We start from the raw sequence: 27,115 nt of genomic DNA on the forward strand, positions 1-27,115 counted from the left end.
CACTCCTGAGGTAACAGCAGGTGAACTCGGACACTGGCCACAGAGTAAGTTTATTATGTCAATAGCCCAGGGCTGGAAAAATGTCAGGTTCCGCAAAGGAAGGAGCAGAGCCTGACTGAGGCCTGAAGTGCATCTCCATCTGGCACAGCTGAAGGCAGCAGGGATGGGAGGTGTAGTGTAAGGACCAGACAGGCAAAGCCTTCTCAGGTCTTGTTAAGTGTCCAGAGTGGATCCAGGAGGCTGAGGGGGTCATCCGTAGGTTGGGCAGCCCTGAGACCCTGCCCGTTGTGAGCCTGCAGAAAGTTCTGCTTGCTCATCCGCTGCTTTCCCCGCAAAGAGCTGTCCAGGGAAAATGCTTCTGGAGTCAGAGAGGCCAACAGCTCCAGGGATGACGAGGGAGGCCCTAAGCTGGGGGCTTCAGGCACTGATGGCTCCTCCTCTGGCTGGGGGGGTTCAGGCAGAGGGGAAGAGGGGGGGGGAGGTGAGGAAGGTGGGGCAGGGGTGGGCTCTGGAAGGCTAGCTGGTGGAAGACCTGGGGGCTCTACAAGGCTGGGAAGGCTGGCAGCGGGGGAATCCAGGCCACCCAGGGGCCGGATGCTGAGCTTGGCAATGGTAGCCTGAATGGAGCTGATGGGCACGTCTCCACCAAGGACCAGATCCTGGGAATCCTGAGGAAGGTGGCTCTGAGAAGGGAGAGCTAGTAAGAAGGGTGTCACCAGGTCGTGACCATCCCAGTGGCCCTCAAGAAACTGCCCTCACCTTCTGGCTGACGCTCATGCTGGCCACAGGCTTGCCAGGAGGCGGCACGCCGTGGCGCTGCAGGACCTGCTCCACATGTCGCACCAATGCCTCGTGGCAGAACTTGAGGTGCAGCTAGAGAGACATTTGGTCTAATCAGCTGGGCGGAGCCATCTCAGCAAGGGCAAGCGGGACCCAGCTCCACCCACTCCGCCCACTTACTTTCTCCTGCAGCATGTGTTTCCTCTGCTGCCGCATCCGCCTCACCAGCTGAGGCAGCTCAGGAATCCCACTCCCAGCCTCTACCTCCTGCACGGCGGCATACAGCAACGCAAAGGCTCCTGTGCGGCCCACCCCCGAGCTGTGACAAGAAAGGAGTATAAGGCCAGGCTAAGAGCCCGCAGGACACAGCCTCATGCTGGTAGCTGAAGGCTCCCTACCTGCAGTGTACGACAATAGGTGTGTGCAGGGGTCGCTGGTGCAAATAATGTGCGTGCACCTCCTGGATGAAGCGCAGCAGATTGCCAGGGCTGTCTGGCAGGCCTCTGCAGGGAAAAGCAGGTATGAACCCGGCCTGATGTGAGGCCTTCACCCTTAAGCACCCAAGGAGTTTGTCCTTGACCCCACCACCCAGAGCCATGAACGCACAACTCAGGCCAAGTAGGGAAGTGTAGGTGCACGAGAGAGCGCTTGAGGCTCTGATCCCGGAACTGCAGGCTCAGCACTCGCTCCACATGGGTATCAGTAGTACGAACACTGCTCAGGGCCACGCTCAGGGCCCCGTGCACCATGGGCTGGCCCCTCTCAATGGGGAAGTAGCGGGCCACCTTTTGCTGAAGAGTAGACAAGACAATTCAGGCTAGCTCTCCTGGACTCCCGGCCTCCCCACTCCATGATTCCCTCCTGGTTCCCATCTAGGCTCTTACCTTTTCCATCTCAGCCTCAGACACCAGCATGACAATGACGGACACTTTCTGTTCATGCACCATGAGCCAGAAATCTGCAGCTGTGCCAGGCAGCGGAGCCTGGGTGGCCACTAAGGGTGGACAGTATGGCGAGAGCCCCTCCACACAGCTAGCATTGATGTAGTCGTCTTTGCCTGAGCGCAGCACCACACGGTTACTGTCATACGGCATGACGTCCTGGTGCCGGTTCTTCAGGGAGTAGCAGCGGGCAATGGCAATGGATCGGCCTCGGGCATCGTGTTCCTGGGCCTCCTGCAACTCTCTCCAGACAGCATCCAGTGCTCCTGCATCCCCCAGCTGGCCCCGAAAGCTCTCCAGCTCCTGCTGCAACTTCTGCAGCCTCTCAGGATGTTCATAGGGGTCCTGCTCAATTAGCCGCAGGGCCTGTGGCCGTCGGCCCTCCGCTGCATCTACCTTGGTAGGCTGCAGCAAGGGCTGCCCGCCCCCAGGAGGCTGAGTCCCTCCATGCTGGCTCTCAGGGCTGGAAGACAGCAGGTCTGCAGCTGCAGCACCTCGGCGCAAACATGGTGGTGGCTCTGCTGTTGGGGGTCTTGAAGGTACTGGGCCAGGCCCTGGCGATGGGGCAGGTGAAGGCACCAAGTGGGGACTAGGGGCAGGCTGATTGGCTGGTGGGGGACCTCGAATGGAGACAGGGGTTGCCTGAGGACCCAGGGGCCTAGGGGAAGGGGCAGGGCCATATGCCAGGGTGGGGTGAGGATGAGGAGGCCCAGGGCTCGGGAAAGGCAGAGCCCCTGAGTGTGGGGGAAGAGTGTCTGGAGGTGGGCCTGGGTAGAGCTGGGTGTGCCGGGTGGGTGGTGGCTGTCCCAAAACACCAGGCTGAGGAGTAAAAGGGTAGGGGGGTGGTGGTGTGAGAATCCCTGGGGCCTGAGATGGGAAGAGATGTGGATGCTGGAATGGAAGGGGCTGTTGTGTGGGTTGTGGCCCAAATACTGGCCGTTGGGGCTGGGGCTGGGGCTGGGGCTGGGGCTGAGGCGGAGGCTGGGGCTGGGGCTGGGGCTGGGGCTGGGGCTGAAGCTGAGGTGGGGGCTGGGGCCCAATCCTGGGGGCTGGAAAACTGGTAGGGATCCCAGGAGGAAAGTGATGCTGTGGTAGAGGGCCTGTGAGGTGCTGCTTGGTCCCTATAGAATAAGTATAGGGTGTGGGCAGAGGCTGCGGCTGGGGAACAGATTGGGGTACAGGCTGAGGCACTGGAAAGCAAGGCTGGGGAGGAGCTGGGGCAGGGCCTGGCCGTGGTGCCATGTGGCTAGAGATAGGGGCTTGGACACTATCTACTGTGGTGGTAGCTGGCCGGACTGCCATGGCTAACTCAGGTCCTGAGAACTGGGGTGGTGGAGCAGAGGGAAGACCTACGACTGGTTGGGGTGGCCCTACCCCTGCATAGGGACTGCTTACAATTCCATGCTGGGGAGAGGATCTGGGTACAAGGCCCAACTCCGATGTATAGACAGGGGCTGGGTAGAGGACAGGTCCAGGGGCCATGGGCACTGCAGCCCTAGGCTGCATCAGCTGAGTGGGGCCTGAGTAGGTTCCAGGTGGTAAGGGTCCTGAGAGATAGTGGGTTGCTGGGCCTGTGGAACCAGGGAAGGGGCCAGGAGAAAAGTGGAGAGGGGCAGCAGTTCCTAGGAATGGGTCAGGCAGCCGTGGGCCAGCCATCATGTCAGGGGGCAGGCTGCGCAGCTCCTCGGGTTGGTCTCCAGCCTCTGCGGCCTCTCCCTCCTCACGGCGGGACAGCAATGGCTTTGGGGCTGTGGGCCGAGGTGGTGGTGCCTTCTTCTTCAGCTCCCTAAGGGGCAGGCAGGGGAAGTAAGGCCAACCTCTACGAGCCAGGCTGGCCTGGGCACAATCTGCAACGAAGCCTAAAGCCCACACCTACCTGTCCAGGAGTTGCTGGCGAGCGGCCTCTTGGGCACGGCAGAGAGACTGTGCCCGTTCCAGCAGGGCGGCTACCTTGCTTTCCAAGTCTGCATAGAAGTCCTTGCCCTCCTGGGACTTCTTCATCAGGTCCTCATAGGCTTCATAGGATGCAACCAGGGTCTGTAGTGTGGAGTTCCACCTTGGTGGGCAAAACAGAAGCCAGACTGAGGCGAGCTATAGGGACAGAGCTCTGCCTGGGGCGGGGCAAGAACAAAGGCAGGGACTGACTTTTGGTCCAGTTCACTAAGCACCCGCCGCACTGCTGCATACTGCACGTTGGCCTCGGTCAGTGCCCGGAGGACATTGTCCTGGGCAGCCAGGTTCTGCTCCAGGTACACCTTCAGCTGGTCATACTTCTTCAGCTGTTCCTCAAACAGTTTCTGAGGGAAGATGGGGACACCACCACCTAAGGAGAAGCCCAGAGACAGAGCCCCTTCTCCCTGCTCCACCAACCCACCTTCATCTCTGAGTGGTCAGTGGTGACCAGGGAGGCAGTGATGTCATCCTTCTGGATCAGCTCTCGGAGCTGCTGTTCCAGGGACACGCGCTGGTCCCGCATCTCCTGCACCTTGGCTAGGATGCGCTTTAGGTTCTGCAGCACAGCCTTGTCCTCTGAGGGCAGCAGCAGTCAGTGAGGTCAAAGACACTCTAGCTCCAAGCCTTTCCCCACAGCAGTGGGCGGGGCTTACCTGGGGTGAGGGCTGGTGTGGGTAGGGCAGCGCGCACCTGGTCCAGTGGTCCACTGAGCAGGCGCAAGTTACCAACGTGCAGATTCATAGCACGATGCAGCTCACTGTTGGTGAAGGAAGCCTTTTCATGCACTTCCGTGTACTTGGCCCATTCTCGCCTCACCTCTCCGAGCTCAGCCTTGGTAACAGAAGGGCCAGGGCCAGCCCCAGCCTGGCCCAAGGTCTCCTGCAATTTCTGCTCTTGCAGCTCATCTTCCTCCAGTAGATCCCGGATGTCCTTCAGGGAGGCCTCCACATCCGTGAACACCCCGGACAGCACTGAGGGAGGGTATTGAGGGTAGACATTAAGGCAGGCAGCCCAGGCTCCACTCTGCCTTCTGCCCACAAGACACAGAAATGCCCACTCAGGTCAGAACCTGTTTCCCAGCACTCGATAAACTCCACACACACAGGAAGTAATCCACAGGGGCATCTGGGTGGACCGGGGCTTTGGCGGCATCCTCCGTGGGGGAGGCCATGGCAGATGGCTTGTAGGCTACCTGTGCATCTGTCTGCTGTATGCTCTGCTCACCCTGCATAGACTGGACAAGGTTCTTGACAGTGTCAGGCCGGACACTGAGTGCCGCACACTTCTCCATGAGCTGGGGTGGGATATGGTTGTAGGCATCCAAGTTGTCCACTGTGTCAGGGTCAAGCTGCATGGAGTCCATGAACTGACTAAGGAAGGAGGACATGACAACACCATCAGATGGATGCTGGGCTGACCCAACTTATTCCACATAAAGAGCTCGCTAGGTTGATCCCCTCCGCTGACACTAGACTGAAGACCTAGCAGGGAAAGACACGTGATCTTTAACTAATCTAATACCACATGGCCTGATAGGCTGTGCCCAGGCACTGGTAGAATTGTTGCCTACACAGCACGTTAACACCTACAGTTTACACCTAGACTCTGGGCAGGGAGGTAGAAAGCCACTTGTCCCGCACTTACTCTAGGACTTCATTCTTATCTTCAATCTTGGCCAGCATTTCCCGAAGTAGCTTGGCCTTCTCCTCACTGTGGAACAAAGACAGCAGTTGTAGAGACCTGCATTCTTGAGGACCCCAAGACCCTCTGTGCCAAGGAAAAGGCCAGTCCCTGCTACACACCTGTACAGTGATGAGGCCTCATGGGCAGCCATGGGTACCAACTTGGCAAAGATATCAGGACCTGTAACAGCTGGGTCTGTGGGGTTTACTGGCAAGGGCTTCACCAAGGGGGCTCCTAAGAGCAGGGAGCGGGACAGAGATCAGGCCCACGTGAACCCAAGGCAGCCTCCTCCCCGTTCTATCTTCTGCCAGCCCACTCCTCGGCTTCCCCTCAGGTCAGACCTTTCACAGGCTGAAGGGTATCCAGTGCTGGCACAGCCTCATGGTAGATAAAGTCATTGTCCTTCTTGGCAGAATTGTACCTGGGAGTCAGAATGGGGAGGGGACGTAATGATTACCCAGGACCCACAAGCTAGATTCTCAGGCAGGCCATTGCTCTCTGGCACTGCTGGCTTCCTCCCAAGAATGCAAGGATATTTTTTTTTTTTTTGGTTCTTTTTTTTTCGGAGCTGGGGACCGAACCCAGGGCCTTGCGCTTCCTAGGTAAGCGCTCTACCACTGAGCTAAATCCCCAGCCCCAAGGATATTTAAGAAAGAACCCAACTACCCTAGTCCCACACACTCACTTTCCCCCAATGACATCCATAGCAAAACGAAGTGCATCTTGCACAGTGTCGGGCTGGCCCTGTGGAGTAGGGATGAGAGATCTGTCAGGTCAGCCAGCTCTGCCTTCATGGCTCTGAAGGGCAGCCACATGTGTTTAGCTTTACCTTGGCCAACTTGATGGCTTCATTAAGCTTGTCCAGGGCACTCTGGAAGTAGGCCACCTGTGGAGGGCAAAACCTGATCTGTCCTTCCCTGCTTGGACCCAGGTGTCCCATGTCCCCACTTTGTCCTACCTGATGATTCCATCACTGACCATAAGACCAGCAATCAAATAGCAGATGCCAGCCAAGCCAACAGTCCCCCAAACAGCACACTGTAGCTTACACCTCCAGAGAGCCAGGGGTGCCCACCATGCCTCCTGAGACCCCTAGGAACGAGGGCTGCAAGGTGGTGATGGCCTGGCACATGGTGTGGGGCAGAAGACCAGGGGCCAAGGGTGGGGCAGAGAGGACCAGATCCAAGACGATATAAAGACAGAATCCTAAAAGCCCAGAATATAACCTCAGTGCCCCACCCACCCACAGTTCACTTACCCGTTCCCCAAATTTCTGTTGCTCCTCAGCCTGCTTCCCCATGTGTAGCTGGGAAAGAGGAACAGGCATCATGACTTGTCTCCTAAGCTACAGCCGTCTGGCTCACTCCACACCCAGCAACCCCTCACCATACATGAGCCACAGCCGCGAAGTAGTAGATCTTCATCTGGACGAGTTTCTTCCAGTCCTTCTGGATGCGGCCCAGCAGGGACGCAGTGTCAGGGTTCTCCAAGGCCCGGCATGCCTCCTTATAGTAATCGACCACCTAGGAGTTGGGATGAGTCCAGTCATCAAGGACCAGGGGCAAAGCAAATTGCTCATCCTCAGTCCTCTTCCTACCTGTGCACTGATGCGGGCCACTAGGAAGCTCTTCCGGTTGTCCAACATGGACTTCTCCAACAGGCACTCCTGAGCCTGGCCCTGGAGCAATAAGTGCAGGTCACCTCAAGGTCTTCCTTCCAGGGAGCCAAGAGGCAGGCCAAAACATCCCCTGTCCTCCAGTCTCCCTAACCCCCAAAATTAACACCCTGGGCCCGATCTTCCTGAGACTCAAAAGACCCCAACACCAAGGCCTCCTTCCTGTCTGTCCCTTACTTCCTGCACATGGCTGGCCCAGGATCTAGATTGAACTGCCTCCTCCCTTAGTCATTTCTTTTCCAATTCAACCTAAAATTAGCGGCGGTGGCTCATGATTAACCTCAAAAAGACAGGCAGGAGGACTGGCCATGAATTTGAAGCCAATATGGGTTACGCAGCAGGTTTCAGACCAGCCTGAACTACAGAATACGACCCTATCTCAAAACAGACACAAAGGCGATCCGGCTCCGAGACGCCTCCTGCTCACTGACCAGCATGAGGTTGACGTTGAGAGTGAGGATCTGGCGACTCATGTCCACACTGAAGGCCTGTGGGAAGTGTTCACGCAAGTAGGCAAAGGCGCCTGCTGCGCACTGGAAGTGGGTGCAGGAGACTTTCATGCCCTGAGAGGGGAGAGGTAAAAGATGGCCACTCCCATAAGGCAGAAGCATTCAAACTCTGGCAGCTGAGGGTACTCAGAGCCCTCCACAGCACATCCACACGCCCACACTGGCCCAATTCTCACCTCCTCAGACACCCTCTTGTCCATAGCCCCCAGCATGGAGTGCAGTGCACCTAGGGAGGCAGGGGACGTTCTGTTAGGAGAGCCTGACTGGAGCCGAGAGGCACTGCAGCCATCCAGTCAGAGATACAGGTCTGGGACCTGGGCAGGCAGTGCAAGGATTCCCAAGGAAGAACAATCACAAACCTAGCCAAATCCTTTCTCCTGTTGTGTACCTGGCTGGAGGTAAGGGAGGGAAGAGCCCCCTTTCTTTCCTCAGCACAGCTGACTTGAAGGGCAGTCTAAGGCCAACTTTGGCCTCCCTTCTCAGCAATCTGAGGCCATGAATTGGGGAGTGGGGTTGATACTATCCAGGCAGAGAGGCCATGACTCCGTTGGAATAAATACACAGTGACAACTTGTGTGATAGTCAGCCCAGCAGAGTAGTCCTTTAAACAGTGACTTCCCAGGGCTCCAGAAAAGGGCAAAAGTGTGCAGCTGTGGTGGAGGTGGGGGAGGGGTTAGAACCCAGGCATCTTCTTTTCATCCACCCATACATAGCCTTTCTGGCCATCTGACCTAATGAACTGAGACCCTGGGCTGGCAGGGCTTGGAGGGGACCATGGAAGGACCAAGCAGCTCACCAAGGTTGTAGAGAATACAGGCCTGCTCGTACTTGATGTCTTCATGGGCCACAGACTTGCCCGAGAAGATCTCAGTCCTGCAGACATGCCAACCGTCTCAGTCATACAGACGTAGGAGCTGGCCTGGGCCCAAGGGCCAGGGGAGGGGACCAACCACCCCAGTATGAGATAGGGGTCTATGGGGATCACACTAACCCACTCCCCAACTTGTACAGCAAGGAGAGGAGAGGGGAAGGATCAAGCCTATCACCCAGGCATCCCCACTGTCAAGTCCTAAGCTCTCACCAGGTGATGGCGACTGCAGCCTCCTGGCCTGAGCCCATGGGCACCCGACTCTGTAGGTAGTGTAGCTGGCCAAGGTACTTTCGAAGGACACTGCAGCCCTCAAAGTCCCGGGCAACACGAATAGCGTTCTGGAAAGCAGGATGGAAGAAAAAGGGTCACCATCATTAGAATTCCAAAGAAAGTCCTCTCTATGCCCAGTTATTGGATATACCCTCCTGGCAGCCAACGCTGGCAGACTGGGTCTGTCCCATATTTCTAGAAGACACTCTGCAATGTGCTTTAAATTTTTTATTATATTTAACTTTTTACTTTAAAAATATTTATGTGTATAGGTGTTTTGCCTGCATGTATGTGCACCATGTGCATGCCTGGTGTCTGTGGAGGCCAGTAGAGGGACCTGGCTAAGCAGCCAATGTGGGTGCTGGGAATTGAAACTGAGTCCTCTAGAAGAGCAGCCAGTGCTCTCAAGCGCTGAGACACTGCTCCAACCTGATCCACAGTTCTTCACCTAAAACTTTATAGTGAGAGACATCCAGGACGGCGGGGCATGATGGTGTACAACTGTATCCCGGAACCAGGAGGCAGAGAAAGGAGGAGCAGTCATTTAAGGCCATTGTTGGCTACAAAGCAAGTCTGAAATCACCATGAGTTACATGAGACTCCGCATCAAAAAGTGATGTGTGGGAGGGCGGACATACAAGACCAAAAAAAAAAAAAAAAAAAAAAAAAAAAAAAACCCAAAAAACAATCCCTGAGTGTGCATACAAAAGCATTTCTCACAGCACTGTCAGATTAAAAACTGGATGTCACAAGACTTTCCATTAAAGAAGACTGTTTACACGAATTATGTCAAGGTTTCTCACACAAGAAGACAGTCTACAGCTAAACTAAAGACAGAGGTTGCTATGGATACACTAAGATCTCAATGACAAGCTGCTAGGAAAAAACCCAGATGAATACGGTGTGACCTTATTCCTGTAACAGCATGTGATATACAAATACTACCCAAGTATTTTCTCTGTGTGTAGTTAACATGTACACACGTATATGCAGATGCATGTGCTGGAGACTGACATCAGGTCTCTCCCGAGGGCACTCGCCACCTTGGCTTTTGGAACAGGGTCTCTCAGGAAACCCAGAGCTCTCCAGACTGGCTACTCATCTCCACTCCCCACCCTTCACCCCATGCTAAGCACGAGGGTTACAAATGCGCATGACCACACCTAGTATTTTATATGGATTTGGGGATCCAAACTCATGCTTGTGTGCTTGGCACTGTACCAAACCAGCCCCAGTTTATGTTCCTTTAAATATATACCTATAAGCAACAGAAACCAGTGCTGGCTGATTTTAAATGAAAACCAAGTATTGTGTATATTTGTTTAGAGTTTTATGTTTTACTGACCATCGTGACATCTTTTAACCTAGCACTCAGGAGACAGAGGCAGACAGAGCTCTGTGAGTTCAAGACCAGCCTGGTTTACAGAGTGAGTTCCAGGCTGACTAGGGCTGCACAGTGAGACTTTATCTTTAAAGGGGGGATGGGGTCACTGTGTAGTCTTGCTCACCATGTAGTCTGCAGCTCACTAGTAGACCAGGCTGGCCTTGAACTTGAAGTCACAGTGATCTGCCTGCCTCTGCTTCAGTTTTATTTTTCAGTTATGTGTATTCCCGTGTTGCTGTGTGGGGGTGTACATGTGCGTGCAGTTGCCCTCCAAGTCAAAAAGGGCATCAGTTCCTCCAGAGCTGGAATTACAGCTGATTCGGGTGCTGAGAACCAAGTCAGGTCCTTCGGAAGCAGTGTGAACTCCACCACTGAACCGTCTTTCCAGGTCCAGTAAGTGTCTAAAATGAGAGTTGCCATGGACATCTGTAATCCCAGTATCCTCAGTAGCCCAGGTTAGCCTACAGCTCATACCACTAAGGATGACCTTGACCTCTTTTTTTTGGTTGTTTGTTTTTGTTTTTGAAGTCAGGGTTTTGGGCTGTAGAGATGGCTCAGTGGTTAAGAGCACTGACTGCTCTTCCAGAGGTCGTGAGTTCAAATCCCACCAACCACATGGTGGCTCACAGCCATCTGTAATGGGATCTGATGCCCTCTTCTGGTGTGTCTGAAGACAGCGACAGTGTACTTATATATAATAAATAAATAAATCTTAAAAAAAAAAAAAAAAGAAGACAGGGTTTCTTTGTAGCTTGGCTATTCTGGAACTCAGCGTAGACCAGACTAGCCTAGAATTCAGAGATCTGCCTGCCTCTGCCTCCCTAGTGCTAGGATTAAAGACCCGTGCTACCACTGTGCTGTCTGTTTTTGACGTGGGTTGGAAAAAGGGTGCCACTGCGGCCGAGGCTCACTCAGCAGTCTTGCCTCTGCCTCCTGAACCTGGACTCAGAAGTGTGCACCGTCATGCTTGACCTCAAGTGTTTCTTTCCCAGGTTTTCTCTGGTATTACAAATGCCAACATCATCACTGTTTATTCAGACCCACTCTTAGGAAAACAAGAGCAGCTGGGATGGATGGTGGGCTACATCTTTATCTGAGCACTCGGAGCCGGAACTACTGAAAGAGACACATTTCAAATAACAACAACAAACAAAGACTGTAAGAGCTACTGAGACACAGCCCTGAAACGCTCGGTGTCAAGCCTGACGACCTGAGTTCCATCCTAGAACAGACTTTGCAAGTCGTCCTGTGATTGCCACATAAATGTTTCCTCCTCTTGCAAACATGGCCCCCTTTCCCTCTTAAATATATATAAACACAATAATTTAAACAGGGTATCATGAGATTTCATTTACTCTAATAACCAAGATTGCTACTAAGTGAGTAATGACCAGGTAGAATCCAGTGTGGAAGCACTAAACAGAGCAAAAAATTAACAGTCTAGGTGGGTAAGATAGTGCGTGCGGAATGCCATAAGATTTAATTATTCTATTCAGAACTGCAAGCAACTTCCAGCTTCTAAATTACTTATTCTGGAATTTTCCATTTAGTATTCTAGAATACAAGTGACTGAGAGTAAATAAAGTAAATGTAATTAACATTTTTAAAATAAACAACAACAATGATAAGATCCTTAAGTCTACACATAAAGGCACATACCCACAGTCCCAGCACTTGGAAGAGAGAGGCAGCGGATCTCTGTGAGTCTGAAAATTAGCATGGTCTACACAGGACAGCCAGGGCCACGCTGAGAAAAGCAGTCTCAAACAAAGAACAATGGAGTGTGTGGATACCCAGATGGTAGAATGCTTGCCTGGCACACACGAAGCCTTGGGCCTGACCCCCAGTACCACAGAACCAGGTGGTGCACGCCGGTCATCTCAGCACTTAAGATGAGGAAGTGGGAAGGTCAAAACCTCAAGATCATCCTTAGCTGCTACAGAGCTAGTCTAGGTCTCTGTGGTACATGAGACTGCGTCTCAAAAACAGACCAGCTTAGCAGGGAACACTCGCCGCCAAGCCTGAAGACACGAGTTCAGTCCCTAGTACAGCAAAGTAACTAAGAGTTAAGCATAAAGAGACAATGGCTGCAGCCCTAGAACATCTGGGACAGAAGCAAGACCAGCCTGAGCTACACTGAGGTCCTATGCAAAAGAAAGCAAAATAAACTCCCTTTCATTTTGGTGCTTTTATAGACAGACAACCAACCTTAAATCCAAATATGACCACAGTAGAACGTAGAGCTGTGTTTGTTGTTTCTTTAAAACCTCTTTAGCAAACCAATTAAATTTGGCCAAAAATAAAAATACCTTCTCCTACCTGTCTGAGTAACTCCAGCTTCTTTAGTTCCTCATTGTAGGCTTCCGGGTTCTCCCCATAATTCTTCAGGACAAACTAGAGGGAGAAAACAAACCAAACCAAAACTGTAAGCAGAATGACCTGCAGACTGGTGAGCCTGAGGCGGCACAGACACGGATTCTGACAGCCTGCTCTTCCTCTGTCCCATGAGAATGAAGACTGAGCGTCCTGCGCAAACCCTCAACAGGACCCTCAGTGCCTCAGCCTTCTCCACAGACACCAGCATTCTACCAGTTCAGGGAGCAGGCTGAGTAGGCCCTATGAAGATCCTCAAAGGGCCACCAGCTAAAACCTCATTCAAGGATCTTCTCTGCTAGAGTCACAACTGTACCCCTAAACTCAATTACAAATAGGCAAAGGGCACCAAATCAGAGCAAGAGAGCAAACCCTTCCCACCAGCCCCTCCTGGCACCAATGAGGAAAATGCTCCACACTTCCCTCCACTCAAGAAAAGCCAGAGGGGGTGTGATGAGAAATGAGCCAGCATGGAGTGGGGTGTCACCCAAAAACAGCAGGGCTAGAGAGATGGTTCAGCAGGGCAGAGATCAGGCTGATCTTCCGGAGGATATGGGTTCCATTCCCACACCCACAGGGCAGTTCACAACTATCTGTAATTTCTGTTCCAGAGGACCCAGTAGTCTCTGCGGGCCTTCCTCACACAGAGGCACATGCAGGCAAAATACTTGTACACATAAATAAAAAATTAATAAAAGCAATATAATAATAATAATAATAATAATAATAATAACAACAACAATAATAAACAGACAGCAGGGCTGGGGAGGTTCAGCAGGTAAAGGGCTCCCCTGTCTCCCATGAAGGCCTGTGTTTGGTCCTGAGTGCATCATAACACAGTCATGGCGGTTCACACTTGTGATCCCAGCACCCAGGATGGAGAGAGATCCGTTTCTCCTCATACAGTGCTGGTGGGAATATAAATGAGTGTAGCCACTGTAGGAGTAAGCATTAATCTCAGGCAACCAACATGGTGGCCCACGAACGTCTACTACTCCAATTCCAGAAGATCAATGTCTTCTCACCTTGAAAGGCACTAGACACACGTGGTGCACAGATATGCATACAGACAAAACATTCATAAACATGAAGTAAAAATTAGTCTTAAAACATATAGCAACTAAAACTAGGCACAGCAAGTTGGTTTAGTGGGAGACATCAGGTCCTTGTCATAGAAGCCCAGCTGACCCAAGCTCAATCCCCAGAACACAAAGGTGGCAGGCAAGGGAGGATGGACACAGGCTGCCTGCCCTCCAGGCAGGAACCTGGAGGCAGCACTGAACGCAGAGGCCACGGAGGAAGGAGTGCTGCTTACTAACTAGATGCCCCACGCTTGCTCTGCCTGCTTTCTTTTCCTTCCCTCCAACAAAACTGGATAAACTGGGTTGTATCCAGGAGCCATGGCCTGTAGCCTTGTTGTGGATCTGGGCCTGATTTTTCATTGCTTTTACATGTAAAAGGGGTTGACATCAGCTGCTCCACCTGCTTCACAGATCTGTCATAAAGACGAGATCAAGTTCCTAAAGAGAGAGAGACGCTCAGCTGAAGAAGACGCACTTCTTTGTGGTATGGTAAGACCTGTACTAAGACTCAGAACCGTGAGCTCTTCTCATCCGCTGAGTTGTTAATCTTTTCAAAGCTGTAAGATTCCCTATCACAGCTGGTTGTGGTAGTACACGCCTTTAGTCCAGCACTAGCGAGGCAGAGGCAGAGGCAGAGGCAGAGAGGCAGAGAGAGGCAGAGAGGCAGAGAGGCAGAGAGGCAGAGAGGCAGAGAGGCAGAGAGGCAGAGAGGCAGAGAGAGGCAGAGAGGCAGAGAGGCAGAGAGGCAGAGGCAGAGGCAGAGGCAGAGGCAGAGGGACCTCGGAGTTAGAGGCCAATCTGGCCTACATGACAAGTCTCAGTCTGGCCAGAGCTACACCCTTTCTCAAAAACATTCCATACCCAGGAAAGAGATGTGTGATTAGTATATGATCATCGGTAGCACTGAAGGCCATTCGACACTGAGGGGACCGGGAAATCTACTTCTAGAGGTTACACTTGTTCTGAGCCGTTACTCTCTTCTAATAACAAATGATACAAAACTGTGCCACTAATGACACTGGCATAAGAATTCTGAATCATCCCATCACTTGCAGGTTAGAGAAAGGGAAGACCGGTGACTAACAATGGGGGCAGCTTGACCCTGAGGCGGATGTCCTGACACCAGCAGTCCTCTACCTCAGTCTCTTCTACTAGCTCCCTCTCTTTCTGCATTACTCTTAATTTAATAATGCCTTCAAATTTCACCATGTTAATTAAAGCAATACGAAAGTAAAGCACTAAAAGGTATCACAGGGAACTTTATAAAAGACAGTCTCACTGTTGTCTAGGCCGGGCTCCAAGGCCCACATGATTCTCCCACCCCAGCATCCCACGAGGCTAAGACCACGGGTGTACACCCAAACTGCACTGTGTGGGTCCACATCACCACATACACTTTTCTTCCTTTATTTTTTTAAACTTCCATTTCCAGAGCTGAATCAAATCTAGGTCATTCTGTGGGCTGTCCTAAAAAAATGCACATAAAATTGAGTTGTACATACAATGTTGTTTTTTATACATGATCAGTTGCTGAATATCAAATGAAATAAAACTCTAGTCAGACAATAGAGTGTTGTCAAGTAAAACTTTCATCCCTGTCATGTCATTAAACCTAACAAAGATACAGGCATGAGAGCAGACTCTTTAAATCCTAGCCTAGTCTGACTGCACATAATACTCAAAGGCTCCCTCCACATCCCTATTGACCAGCCAGTTGGTCTCTTCTGAACAATGTGAGTGAGGAAGATTTAAGCTACAACTCCCAAAGGATGTTAGAACTAGACCCAGCCAACACTCACAGGGCAGTGGCACACAACTGGGCGTGCTGGCTTACAGTTATAGATTCCCAGCAGGAGGGAGGTGGTGACGAGATCAGATGTCAAGGCCATCCTTGCCCATATAGCAAACTTGAGGTCCATTTGTACTAGAAGACCCTGTCTTTAAAAGGGTGTGGGGTGTGGGGGAACTAGGTAGAGACAGTACTATTGGCAAAGTACTTGTCACACAAGCAACCTCGAGGACTTGAGTTCAATTCCCAGCACCCACATGAACAGCTGTACGTAGTGCTTCAACTCTGTAACCCCAGCGTTGAGAGATGACAGAGATCTCTGGGTCTGCTAGTCAGCTACCCTATGCCACAAGCCCCAGGTTCCAGTGAAAGACCCCATCTCAAAAATTAAAGCAGGGCTGGGGAGATGGCTCAGTGGTTAAGAGCACTGACTGCTCTTCCAGAGGTCCTGAGTTCAATTCCCAGCAACCACATGGTGGCTCACAACATCTGTAATGAAATCTGATGTCTTCTTCTGGTGTGTCTGAAGACAGCGACAGTGTACTCATACATAAAATTAATCTTTTTTTTTTTTAAATTAAAGCAGACAGCTCCTTAGGAACTATACTTGATGGCCTGTAGCCATCACATGCATACATTTATACCTGCAGACACACAAACATGCACACATACACACACACCAAAGGACTGATTACTTTCTAAGAAAAGAATCTGGTCCAAACCTAGAGTGAAATGTGTACAGGCTTCTGATGCTTGAAATTAAGTCAGGAAAGACTATGAGCCATCCAGGTTATTGTGATAGGACCATTCTGCATTATAACATAAGTAGAAAGACAGGTTCAGGCAGATCAACTGAGTCTTCTCGTCTGTGATAAGACATAAAACAGATCCACACCACAGATAACTGATAATATTTCCTGTATTTCATGTCCTCCACTGGTGAGCATGGGGGGCAGTTAGGCTTCAGCTCTTCTCATTTATCTGACCTGTGGGAATTTTAGAAGAGATAAAACTCCTCAAAGCTGAACATCCAGGTGTGGCCATGATGAGCTGCAGGAAGAGTTTTCTTCCGAGCAAGTCAGCTGACAGGACAAAGAGCCTGTGTGTGCTAAGCAGATGAAGGGATTCTGAGGAAGCGTGGCCTGACTGCGGTGGTCTGACTGCGGTGAAGGACGTGAAGCAGGAACTCAGGATGACCTGAGCAAGGCAAGAGCTGAAGGTGGGAGTGTGGGAGGCAGGCTGAAGCGAGCTGGTGACACACCTCACCTCAACAGCAGACAGTTTTCCAGAAGACTCTGATGGGCAATGAGCGTTTAGAGATCAGCTCAGCTAGAGTGAGGTAGAGACTGGATGGAGGCATAGTGGATGCCCAGAAAGGTATCATTTGAAGGCAGGCATTTTCAAAACCATTGTACTCCCAGGTCTGCATATAACAGGCACTCAATGAAAGAACAAGGGATGGCCACACCGCCTCAGGCTAAGTGGGCCTGACTGCTGCTCAAGTGTGGCTGGTTACAGGTAGGTGCTTGGGAAGGAAATGACTTTCAGTATTAACACGTGGCCAAAGCATGCACTGGTCAAGAGCACAAGAGCCACCTTCATGCATTTTCATGAGTTAGGCCTCTGGGCCTCCAGGGTGACGTGATACACAGACAGGTTGATGACGGGGCTCACTGATAAAGGACTTCCCTCATTTGAACCCATGGGTTCAATCCCTAGAACTGAAAAGAAGGGAGATGGGAAACAGCCCACAGCCAGTGCTTGTCCACTAGGGGCTTATGTGAGCCCGGGTGTGCTAGCCTAGTTTAGCACTATAGTTCAGAACCAGCTTACTCTTCCCCTTACTCCCATTTCATGTAAAGGAAAGGAAGTCACATCCATTGGGAATGACAACAGTACTGTTCAAAGAAAAACTAAACTTACATTTAATGACGTTTATCTGAGCAAAAGCAAAGACATATTGATTTGTGAATAGGTCATTCTTCCAAAGGGCCACTTCAGAGACCTGTGGCCTACACTGAAGCACAGAAAACAACTTAGTTATGGTGTCACCAACTGGTCAACAGTTACACCTCAAACTAGTTAAATGTTTACAGTTGACTATGGGGCTTCCTGCCAACTACCAAAGTTAATGTCACTGTGATAATCTTACACTGGGGCTGAAGATGGGAGAGTACACAAGGCCCAGAGTTCACTCTCTCGCACCACCAAACAACAACCAAAACCCTGTACTCTTTGGATCTTTTGGGTCTGATGCATGTGCACAGACCCAAACCTCTTCACAAACCTCTTCAGGCGGGGACTCCTGTACCTGGGAGATATTTCTACTTCTTTAAAAAAGATTTATTTACTTATTTGATGTCTGAGCACTCCGGCTGCATGTACACCTGCATGCCAGAAGAGGGCATCAGATCACACTATAGATGGCTATGAGCCCACCATGTGATTGTTAGGGAATGAACCCAGGACCTCTAGAAGAGCAGACTGTTCTCTTAACTACTGTGGCATCTCTCCAGGCCCTGATATTTTTACTCTTTAAATTGCTCAAACTTTTAAATTTCCTCTCAAACACTATGGATGCTTTGTGTTAAGTGGTGAGGGGCTGTATTATAGGGATATAATTCAGTGACAAAGCCCTTGCCTAGCATGCCGAGCAGAACCTGGGTTCAAACCCCAGTACCATTTAAAAAAAAGAAAGGACCTCGGAAGACCTCCTATATTGCCAGGGCTAAACCTGTAAACAGAACCAATTTTTACTCTGCCTTTCCCCTGAGTTTCCATCAAGTCAACAGTAGACTTTCTGCATTCTGAGTAAGGATAGAGAACGACAATCAGACCAGAGGCAAACAGGAGGACGAGGACTCTATAGTCAGAGAGGAGTAAGTTCCAAGTCTCTGGAGAGGCTTCTGCAGAATCTCTAATGTTCAGGAAAATGTATGTACGTGTGTGTTTCCCTTTGAGATAGGGTCTTGATAGTTTTTGGTGTCCTGGAACTATGTAGACTAGGCTGCTCCTGAACTCAGAGGTCCATCTGCCTCTACTTCCCAAGTGCTGGGATTGAAGGTGTATGTGGCCATGCCCAGTAGGAATTGTGTTTCTGGAGCAACGCCTCTTATTGAGAACAGGTGCTCTCAGGGTCTTTCTTGACCAGAATAAGAAAGGTTACATTTGGGCTGGAGAGATGGCCCAGTGGTTAAGAGCACTGACTGCTCTTCTAGAGGTCCTGGGTCCAGTTCCCAGCAACCACATGGCTCACAACCATCAGTAATGAGATCTGATGCCCTCTTCTGGTGTGTCTTAAGAAAGCTACAGTATGGGGCTGGGGATTTAGCTCAGTGGTTAGAGCGCTTACCTGGGAAGCGCAAGGCCCTGGGTTCGGTCCCCAGCTCCGAAAAAAAGAACCAAAAAAAAAAAAAAAAAAAAAAAAGAAAGCTACAGTATACTCACATACATAAAATAAATAAAATCTTTTTTTTTTTTTTCGGAGCTGGGGACCGAACCCAGGGCCTTGCGCTTCCTAGGTAAGCGCTCTACCACTGAGCTAAATCCCCAGCCCCCAAAATAATTAAAATCTTAAAGGAGGAGGAGGAGGAGGAAGGGGAAGAAGAGGAGGAGGAGGAAGAGGAGGAAGAGGAGGAAGAAGAGGAGGAGGAGGAAGAGGAGGAGGAGGAAGAAGAGGAGGAGGAGGAAGAAGAGGAGGAGGAAGAAGAAGAAGAGGAGGAGGAAGAAGAGGAAGAAGAGGAGGAGGAAGAAGAAGAAGAGGAGGAGGAGGAGGAGGAGGAGGAGGAGGAGGAGGAGGAGGAGGAGGAGGAGGAGGAGGAGGAGGAGGAGGAGAAAGGTTACATTCAAACAGAAATCTCCTGGACCTGATGTGGTGGCATTTGCTTGTAATCCTAGCACTGGAGAGGTTGAGGCAAGAGGATCAGGAATTCAAGCTTAGCCTCTGCTACATAGCAAGTTTGAGACCATGATTGCCTATAATTCTGTAGGGCCCTGGCTTGCCCAGTGTTCCCACACTCCAAAACCTAGGAGTTTTGGAACTGAGATTATGTCTTCTTCTTACTGTGTAGCCCAGGAATTCCTGCCTCTGTTTCCCAAATGTAGACACATAACTACCATATCTGACTAGGCTGAGATATTATTATTATTAAAGTATATGTGGGTTTTGCATGTGAATGCAGGTGCCCTTGGAGGCCAGAAGAGGCCTCAACTCAATCTTATCCCCAACTCCCAAATTACCAGTAGTCTTGAGCTGGTCCACAGATGTGGGTCATGGGAACCAAACTCCAGACTTCTGCAAGGGCAGATGTTTTATTTTCTACTGGCCATCTGCCTAGCCCCTGGACAGAGATTTTTTCATGTATATAGGGTCAACATGATCTAAATCTAATTTAAATTCCCTCTAGACCAGCGGTTCACGACCCCTTGGGAGATTTGAATGACTCTTTCATGGGGACTGCCTAAGACCATCTGCATATCAGAGATTTACTTTATGATTCATAACAGCAGCAAAATTACAGCTATGAAGTAGTAACAAATTTTTATGGCTGGGGGTCACCACAACATGAGGAACTATATTAAGGGGGCAGCATTAGGAAGTTTGAGAACCGCTGCTCTAGCCTGTCAGTCATTTGAGAAACATTTTCCTAGGTAGTGGGTATTAGGCTAAAGGAACATGGAGAGGGCCCTCTGGTACTCCAACTGAATATGGGGTTAAAACACAGCGCATATAGGAGCAGGGGGTAGTGGAGCACACCTTTAATACCAACACTTAGGAGGCCAAGGCAGGCTTGTGAGTTTGAGGCCTTCGTAGCCTACATAGTAAGTTCCAGCTTAGCTGAAGCTACACAGTGAGACAGTGCCTTGAAAAAACAAAGAAAACCTAGTATACATATGGCCGGAGCAGCAGGGTCAGGGGAGGAAGGCACTTGCTGCCTGCTCTAACCACCTGAGTTTCATTCCCTGGACCTGCCTAGTAGAAGGAGACACTAATTCCTGCAAGTTGTTCTCTGGCCTCCACACAAATATTCTGTCATGCTGGAACCCACACATCATCATCTCTCTCACACACACACACACACACACACACACACACACACTCTAAAAATAGCACATACATAGAACTGTTGTTAAAGAAAGGGAGAGGGGGGCTGGAGAGATGGCTCAGAGCACTGGCTGCTCTTCCAGAGGTCCTGAGTTCAATTCCCAGCAACCACATCTGTAATGAGATCTGATGCCCTCTTCTGGTGTGTCTGAAGACAGCGACTGTGTACTTGTCATATACATAAAATAAATCAATCTTTAAAAAAAAAAAAAGAAAGAAAGAAAGGGAGAGGGGAAGGAAATCCAGAAAAGGACAAAGCTAATCCAGATTAAGAAAGGCTTTTTGGAAGTCAGAGCTTCAACCAGACCTTGAAAGTTGAATGGAACGAATTCACAGAGATTAAAGACGACGACCCCATCACCAGTCCATGGGGCAAAACTGAGAGCTCTTTTAGGTAGAATAGCAGTTTTCAATTTGTAGACCTCAACCCCTTTGGGGGTGGCATATCAGATATTTACACTATGATTCCTAACAGTAGCAAAATTAACAGTTATGAAATAGCAACCACTGAGGTAAAATGATTTCCACAATCAAAGACACAACAAGGAGAAAAAAACCTAAAGCAAACAGGAAGTAATAATTATTAACAGAACGTGGAATACCTGTATCACAAGCACAGATAAAACATATAACATACAACAAGACTGAGACAAAAGATTAAAGAATCAGGCTATGTCAGAGAGAATACCGAATGGGAAACTAAAAATACTGGCTTTACTCTGTAAGACTCTGAATAACCAGGGTTCGGGTATGATACTGAGTATCTACCTCAGCTTTAATACATTTTAGAAGAATTCACCTCACTACGATTTCATTAAACAGAAGATGGGTAACAAAATTCTGTAAATATAGATCAATTGGCTTACTATGATGCTGGTCGTAGGGGAGAGGAAGAAGTCTAGGCTGGGGGGCGTGTATCTATGTGGAAGAGCACTTGTGCCAGTCTCTGGCTCTGATACCCATCACTTGAACCACCACCACACATACACACCCAGCACCTGAACGAACCTCACCCCATTCTCAAGCATGCAACCAATTAGGGCCTGAACTGTGGAAGTGATGATAATGAAGAGAATATGGGAGGCAACTCCATCGGAAATTACTTCCAAACCCATTTTCTTTCTTTCTTTCTCCTTCTTCCCCTAAACACCACGGAGTGGTAAAGGATTCGAGATTGTCTACTCCAATGGGTGCTGTGCTAAATCCCCAAGACTCCTCACAGCTTCCCAGTTGTCCACTTCTGCTACGACCCTCAATGCTATTTGGGGCTCTTTCTAAGGCAGTAGCTCTCTCGGAGGTTACCCAGTTTCCACATCACCACACCTGACCTCACCACAGAAACCCTCAGTGAACTCCAAACGACTGCTCTACCCAGTACAATGACTCATAGGATGCCACTAGAGCCCTAGCCTGACTCAAGCCCTCTTATCAACAAGAAATTGTGTTTTTTGGTCCAAAGGAACTTTGGAATAGAAATTTTGTAAGGAGCCCATACAGAATTGGAGGGTTACACAGACTAACTGCACACAGGCACACACTCAATTACACACTCTTGGAGCAGGATATGCCTATTGGGCCACCGGGGCTCCGGTCTTAAACACACATTCTTTCCTAGTCCGGTCGTGAACTGGGAGCCCACCCAGGCTTGGGCCTAGCATGGACTCTGCACAACCTGGACCGCCATCGCTCCCCACGGGGGCTCCCAGAACGTGGAGGGACAGGGCAGAGCTGGGTCCAGGAGTGTCACAGCAAGGAACCTCGGTAGAAATGCAGAAGTCGGGAAAAGGGTTCCCGCAAGGATGCAGTGCCAGTCGGAGATAAGGATGATGTGCCGGCACGGGAGGGGAGGGCCATCCTAAGGGAAAACGCCTGGCCCGACCTGTGACGGAACCCGGGGAGGGACAGGCGCGCAGGGGGCGTCACGCGCGGGCAGACGACGGAGATGCGCATCGAAGGTGTGCTCACCTTCTTCACAGCAGACTGGAAGTGAAAGTCACCGGCCTCCTTCAGGTCCAGCCAGATCATGGGCATCCGGGGCACGGCCTCCATTGCGGACAGCGCTTAGCCGCCCCAGGGCCGCTCCCCTCCCAGGTCCAGCAGCGGCCTCAGCCGCGCGCGCAACCCCGCCCCTCCACGCCGGAAGCTGCTCGTCACGCGGAATGACGCAGCCTCCACAAGGCCTGCTGGGAGGTGCAGTCCAGCCCCCCCCCGGTAGTCCTTTGCACATGCGCTGTCCTCTTTGCGCATGCTCAGTCTTCTCGCGCGAAGGGTCTTGGGTGAAGGGAAGAGCCAATCCACGGTGAAGGGGCTTCTGGGAATAGTGATCTCCTCCACTAAGCTCTAGGCTTCGCTGGCATTTTCTGTTTTGCGTAAAGCTGTTCTTCCTCTTGGAAGGGTCCTTCAGAAACTTACCCATGAATTTGTAATTCCAGATTTTCAGAGCGGCGAAGGACGGTGACAGGTGCTGCATTAGCGAATGGCGAGTGTGATGCTGGGGAGAGGGGACGTGAAGACAGCCTTGAGCCATGCAAACTGTATGGTGGGGTAGAACCCAGGCTAAGAGTGTCAAAGATTCGGGTTGGGGATTTAGCTCAGTGATAGAGCGCTTGCCTAGGAAGCGCAAGGCCCTGGGTTCGATCCCCAGCTCCGAAAAAAAAAAAAAGTGTCAAAGATTCATCTGTCAGCGGTGAGGGGGCAGGGACACTGCTCCACACCACCACCTTCTGCGGCCTGAGTTCGTGATTTTTAGTAGGGTACATTTAGCAGCTAAGGTAACACCTAAGAAGGCTGTGACTCTGGAAGGAACTATACAGTGACAAGTATTCGTCTCTGCAGACATCTGTAAAACAGGAATTTTAAAGCTATGTGTATGTTGCTAAATTTTAGACATAAATAATGGAGTCGTTCGTGCTATGTGGCTCCTATGATCCCAACACCCTAGAGACTGAGGGAAGAGACTTAGGTCATTTCAAGGCTGAACTGGGCTACGTAACAATACGTTATTTCAAACAAATTTTAAAGACGGGAGAAAGTAGTATGTGGCCTTTTGTAGTCTTTTAGGAGACCGGTGATTGTGGCTTTGCATGAAAGGGTTCTTTGTTGTTATTGTTGTTTTATTTTTCTTTTTTTCGGAGCTGGGGACCGAACCCAGGGCCTTGCACTTGCTAGGCAAGCGCTCTACCACTGAGCTAAATCCCCAACCCCCCCCCCCTTTTTTTTAAAGTGGGTAGATAGCTCACTTTGAGCAACATCTGAGAACTATTTTGAAAACGAAAGTATCCTAAGTTGTGGTGGGTATGTGTTAGGGAATGAGATCAAAGTTACTTTCCAAGTTTCAGCCTGGTGTAGGTGGATGGCTGCCAGGCTGTTACCTGACATGAAGAAATTGAAAGGAACATTTAGAAGGGAGAGCAAAACTTCAGGTCTGGTTTGTGTGAAGATGAGGACAGATGCATTTAGAAGCAATGTAGGGCACAAGAATAAAGAATCTGCATTCATAAGACAGGTTTCCCTGACCCAGGTAGGGCCCAGGTCCTCTTAGCACAGAAGTAGCAAAATATTTCCTACTCTGCAAAAGACTTACCTTCGTGCCACATGGAGACAGCAAAAACAAAACAGTGTTTTAGTATTATTAGGAGTATGTTAGGGACTGGAGAGATGGGTTAGTCATTAAGAACACTGGCTGCTGCTCTTCCAGAGGACCTGGGTTTGATTTTCAGCATCTACATGGCAGTTCCCAGCAGCCTATAACTCCAGTTCCAGATCTGAAGCCTTCTTCTGGGCTCCATGGGCACTGCACGTATGTGGTACACACACATATGTATGTTTCAAGCAAAACACTTATACACATACAATTATTTAAAAAGTGAAATTTAAAAAGTACGTTAGACTGGGGAGATGATTCAGAAGGTAAGGTGTTACCACACAAAAGACGGGAACTTAAGTACAATCCTGGGAATCCATGTAAAGGCAGAAGAAGGATTGAAAACTGGCTCGACAAAGTGGTCTTCTGACGTCCACATGTGCACCGTGGCCTGTGTACATCGAGTCCTCCCCCCCCCCGCCCCCCGCTCTCATCCACTATGCGCATGCGCAATAGAGCTAATTTTTGAAAGTCGGAAGTCAGCTGGTGTAGGTATTCATTCTGTGTCTCTGCTTTCTGGATGCTATGAGGTGAATTCTGCCATCAAGTTCCTCCCTACGATAATTTGTTGAAGCCCTTGAACCTATGAGGCAAAACAAATCTTCCTTTTGGCTTTCAGGTATTTTTGTCACAGCACTCAGATTTGAGAACAAAAGGGATTGTTTGTGCGGAGAGTTTCATTATGAATTATAATGCTCTAGAGATGGATAGTGGGGGTGGGGACAACAGTGAGTGTGCCTAACAGCTGTAGCCTTCAAATGGTTAAAATCGTAAGGTTCACATTGATATGCTTTACTGCAAGACTGGGGGTGGGGGGAATGTAAGATCTTTCACTAAACTATCCAGGGGTGGGGAGCACACTCCTACAATCCCAGCACACGAGAAATAAATGTATCAGACTGAAGGGCAAGTCCTGCCTAGTCTCTGTAGTAGACTCCAGGCCAGCTTGGGCTACATTAGAACCTACCTCTAAACAAACACTGCAGGTACTTTTTCTGCAAAACTCAGGAACAACAGTTGAGTCCCAGCTGGGAGGAAGCCCTGTGAGCACAGTATTGCTGAGCAAAGAGAGGCAGCTGCTTAGATCCCAAGAATTAGGCCAGGAAGGGATCAATGTGGCTAGAACAGGGAGCGGGCAGAGGAGTAGCAAGTCTTAATCCTTGTAGGACAGACCATCCAACCAAGGGGCATTCCAGTGGGTGGCACTGCAGGAAAAGCTCTAGGATTCAGAACGGCCAAGTAACCGAGTCTGCATCTTGAGCATCCTATCCCCACTGCCTGTCTTTCCCCGAGCCTCACTACTTATTTGGCAGTGCCAGAGCTTGAAGCCAGCTTGCTGTGTTAGGCAAGCACTCTCACCACTGAGCTCCACTTCTATCCTGCTGTCCTCTGTAGAATGGCTATCCCTGTCCCCAAATGGTACTTCTCAAGTTAAACTACTACCAACACGAGTGTGAGTCCTGGGGGATATACACAGTTGCTATAACAAGAGTACCATGGACTGGGCGAGCCAGGCAGCAGGAGGTTAAGGCTGGGACTGAGGCCCAGCTTTTGCATACTTTCCTAGCAAACGTGAATCCCTGATGTCAGCACTCAGCTACAGTCAATGCTATGAAAGTATCAGAGAGCAGGAGATCCTTCATAGATGTCGAATGCTGACGCCAGGGGTAGGATGGGCTGGGGAAAGCGAAGAGGTAGAAGGGATGCCCCAGGTTAGAAAGGGGCAGAGGGGGGTTGGGGATTTAGCTCAGTGGTAGAGCGCTTGCCTAGGAAGCGCAAGGCCCTGGGTTCGATCCCCAGCTCCGAAAAAAAAGAACCAAGAAAAAAAAAGGGGGGGGGGGCAGAGGATCCAGTTTCGTCCTTCCCTCCCACTTACCCATTTCCCCAGCAAAGCAGGAAGTTAGAGGTAGCCTGAGCTCCAGTGGTACGTGGGAAGAGTTGGCCCCATCACCAGGGGGCAGCAAACACCACATTAAGCGAGGTCAGCTTGTTCTCTCACAGCCTTCCCTTCCAGTAAGCTGCACGGCCGGGTAAAGACACACTGAAAGCCTTCCTCCTGTTACCAATGTGCAAACTCAGAGTCTGGGTTTGGGGAGTTGACCACTGAAACTCCCCCAGCAAGTGAATGTAAGAGTTCAGGCTGGAAATGGGTCCTTTATTCAGCCGATTTTACTTGACTCCACTTCAGGGTCCCACAAAATGTTTTAGGTGCTGTTGAACAAAACAAGTGAACATCTCTGCCCTCAAGAAAGCATCAGGAAAAAAAAAAAGGGGCCCAAGACACGGGCACAGCAGAGACTCTGCATTTGGAAGGCTGAGGTTTGAGGCCAACTTGGGCTACTTAGGAGAACCCTGTCTCAAAAGAAGCAAAAGAGGAAGGAAAGAAAGATGAAGAAATTAGGAGAAGAGGAAGAGAAAGAGGTGGAGGAAAAGGGAGACAGAGACAGAGACACAGAGAGACACAGAGAGACACAGAGAGAATATATACAATGTGGATAGAAACTTACATGGACAGTCAAAATCATGTGAAAGATGTCCCATCTCCTCAGTAACTTGGGAAATGCAAACCAAACTACACTGAAATGCCATTTTCAGGTTGGTGACTATGACCCAGTTAATAACTCATGCAGTCCTTGTCAGGAGTGAGTTACTTTCATAGTACAGTTAACTTAAACATTTTGTTTGTTTTCAAGACAAGGTCTCTGTGTAGCCCTGGCTGTCCTGGAACTTGCTCCATAGACCAAGCTGGCCTCAAACTCACAGAGATCTGCTTGCCTCTGCCTCTTGAGTGCTTGAATAAAAAGGCAGGTGCCACCACCACATGGATCAAATTGGCACCCTGGCCCAGAATTCCCTTCCTGTTTGTCTGTGAGCTCCAGAAAGAGTCCAAACTACCCTAAACAGGAAGCTTTGAGCTTTCTCTCTGATGCCTCCCTTGACTCAAAATCCTGAATCATGGGGTTGGGGATTTAGCTCAGTGGTAGACCGCTTGCCTAGCAATCGCAAGGCCCTGGGTTCGGTCCCCAGCTCCGAAAAAAAAGAAAAAAAAATCCTGAAT

At 50.1% G+C, this 27,115-nt stretch overlaps 1 protein-coding gene across 1 annotated transcript; it reads right to left on the minus strand.

The window, feature by feature from the left end:
• Positions 1–31: 31 nt before the first annotated feature.
• Positions 32–22,494, minus strand: Ptpn23 (protein tyrosine phosphatase, non-receptor type 23). The gene is made up of 25 exons (NM_057204.2): positions 22,380–22,494; positions 12,386–12,460; positions 8,623–8,750; positions 8,338–8,414; positions 7,718–7,767; positions 7,464–7,595; positions 6,955–7,035; positions 6,749–6,880; positions 6,616–6,663; positions 6,187–6,243; positions 6,043–6,101; positions 5,699–5,778; positions 5,477–5,591; positions 5,319–5,384; positions 4,899–5,044; positions 4,328–4,645; positions 4,096–4,250; positions 3,867–4,018; positions 3,598–3,777; positions 1,665–3,507; positions 1,387–1,571; positions 1,179–1,283; positions 961–1,099; positions 760–873; positions 32–683 (listed from the first exon to the last, which is right to left on the minus strand). Exons 1-25 carry the CDS (start codon positions 22,461–22,463, stop codon positions 204–206), a joined length of 5,001 nt encoding a protein of 1,666 aa, NP_476552.2. The 5' UTR covers positions 22,464–22,494; the 3' UTR covers positions 32–203.
• Between the last annotated feature and the right edge of the window lie 4,621 nt (positions 22,495–27,115).

The sequence above is a fragment of the Rattus norvegicus genome, chromosome 8, assembly GCF_036323735.1.
Source record: "Rattus norvegicus strain BN/NHsdMcwi chromosome 8, GRCr8, whole genome shotgun sequence".
In the NCBI taxonomy this organism is placed as follows: Eukaryota; Metazoa; Chordata; class Mammalia; order Rodentia; family Muridae; genus Rattus; species Rattus norvegicus.

Excerpts from the sequence above, each read along its gene's own strand:
- Ptpn23 (NM_057204.2), bottom strand. The coding sequence starts at position 22,463 with ATGGAGGCCGTGCCCCGGATGCCCATGATCTGGCTGGACCTGAAGGAG. Across the intron at positions 3,508-3,597 it reads CGCCAGCAACTCCTGGACAG|GGAGCTGAAGAAGAAGGCAC; the intron begins GTAGGTGTGGGC and ends CCTGCCCCTTAG. Across the intron at positions 1,284-1,386 it reads TTCCCTACTTGGCCTGAGTT|AGGCCTGCCAGACAGCCCTG; the intron begins GTGCGTTCATGG and ends TTTTCCCTGCAG.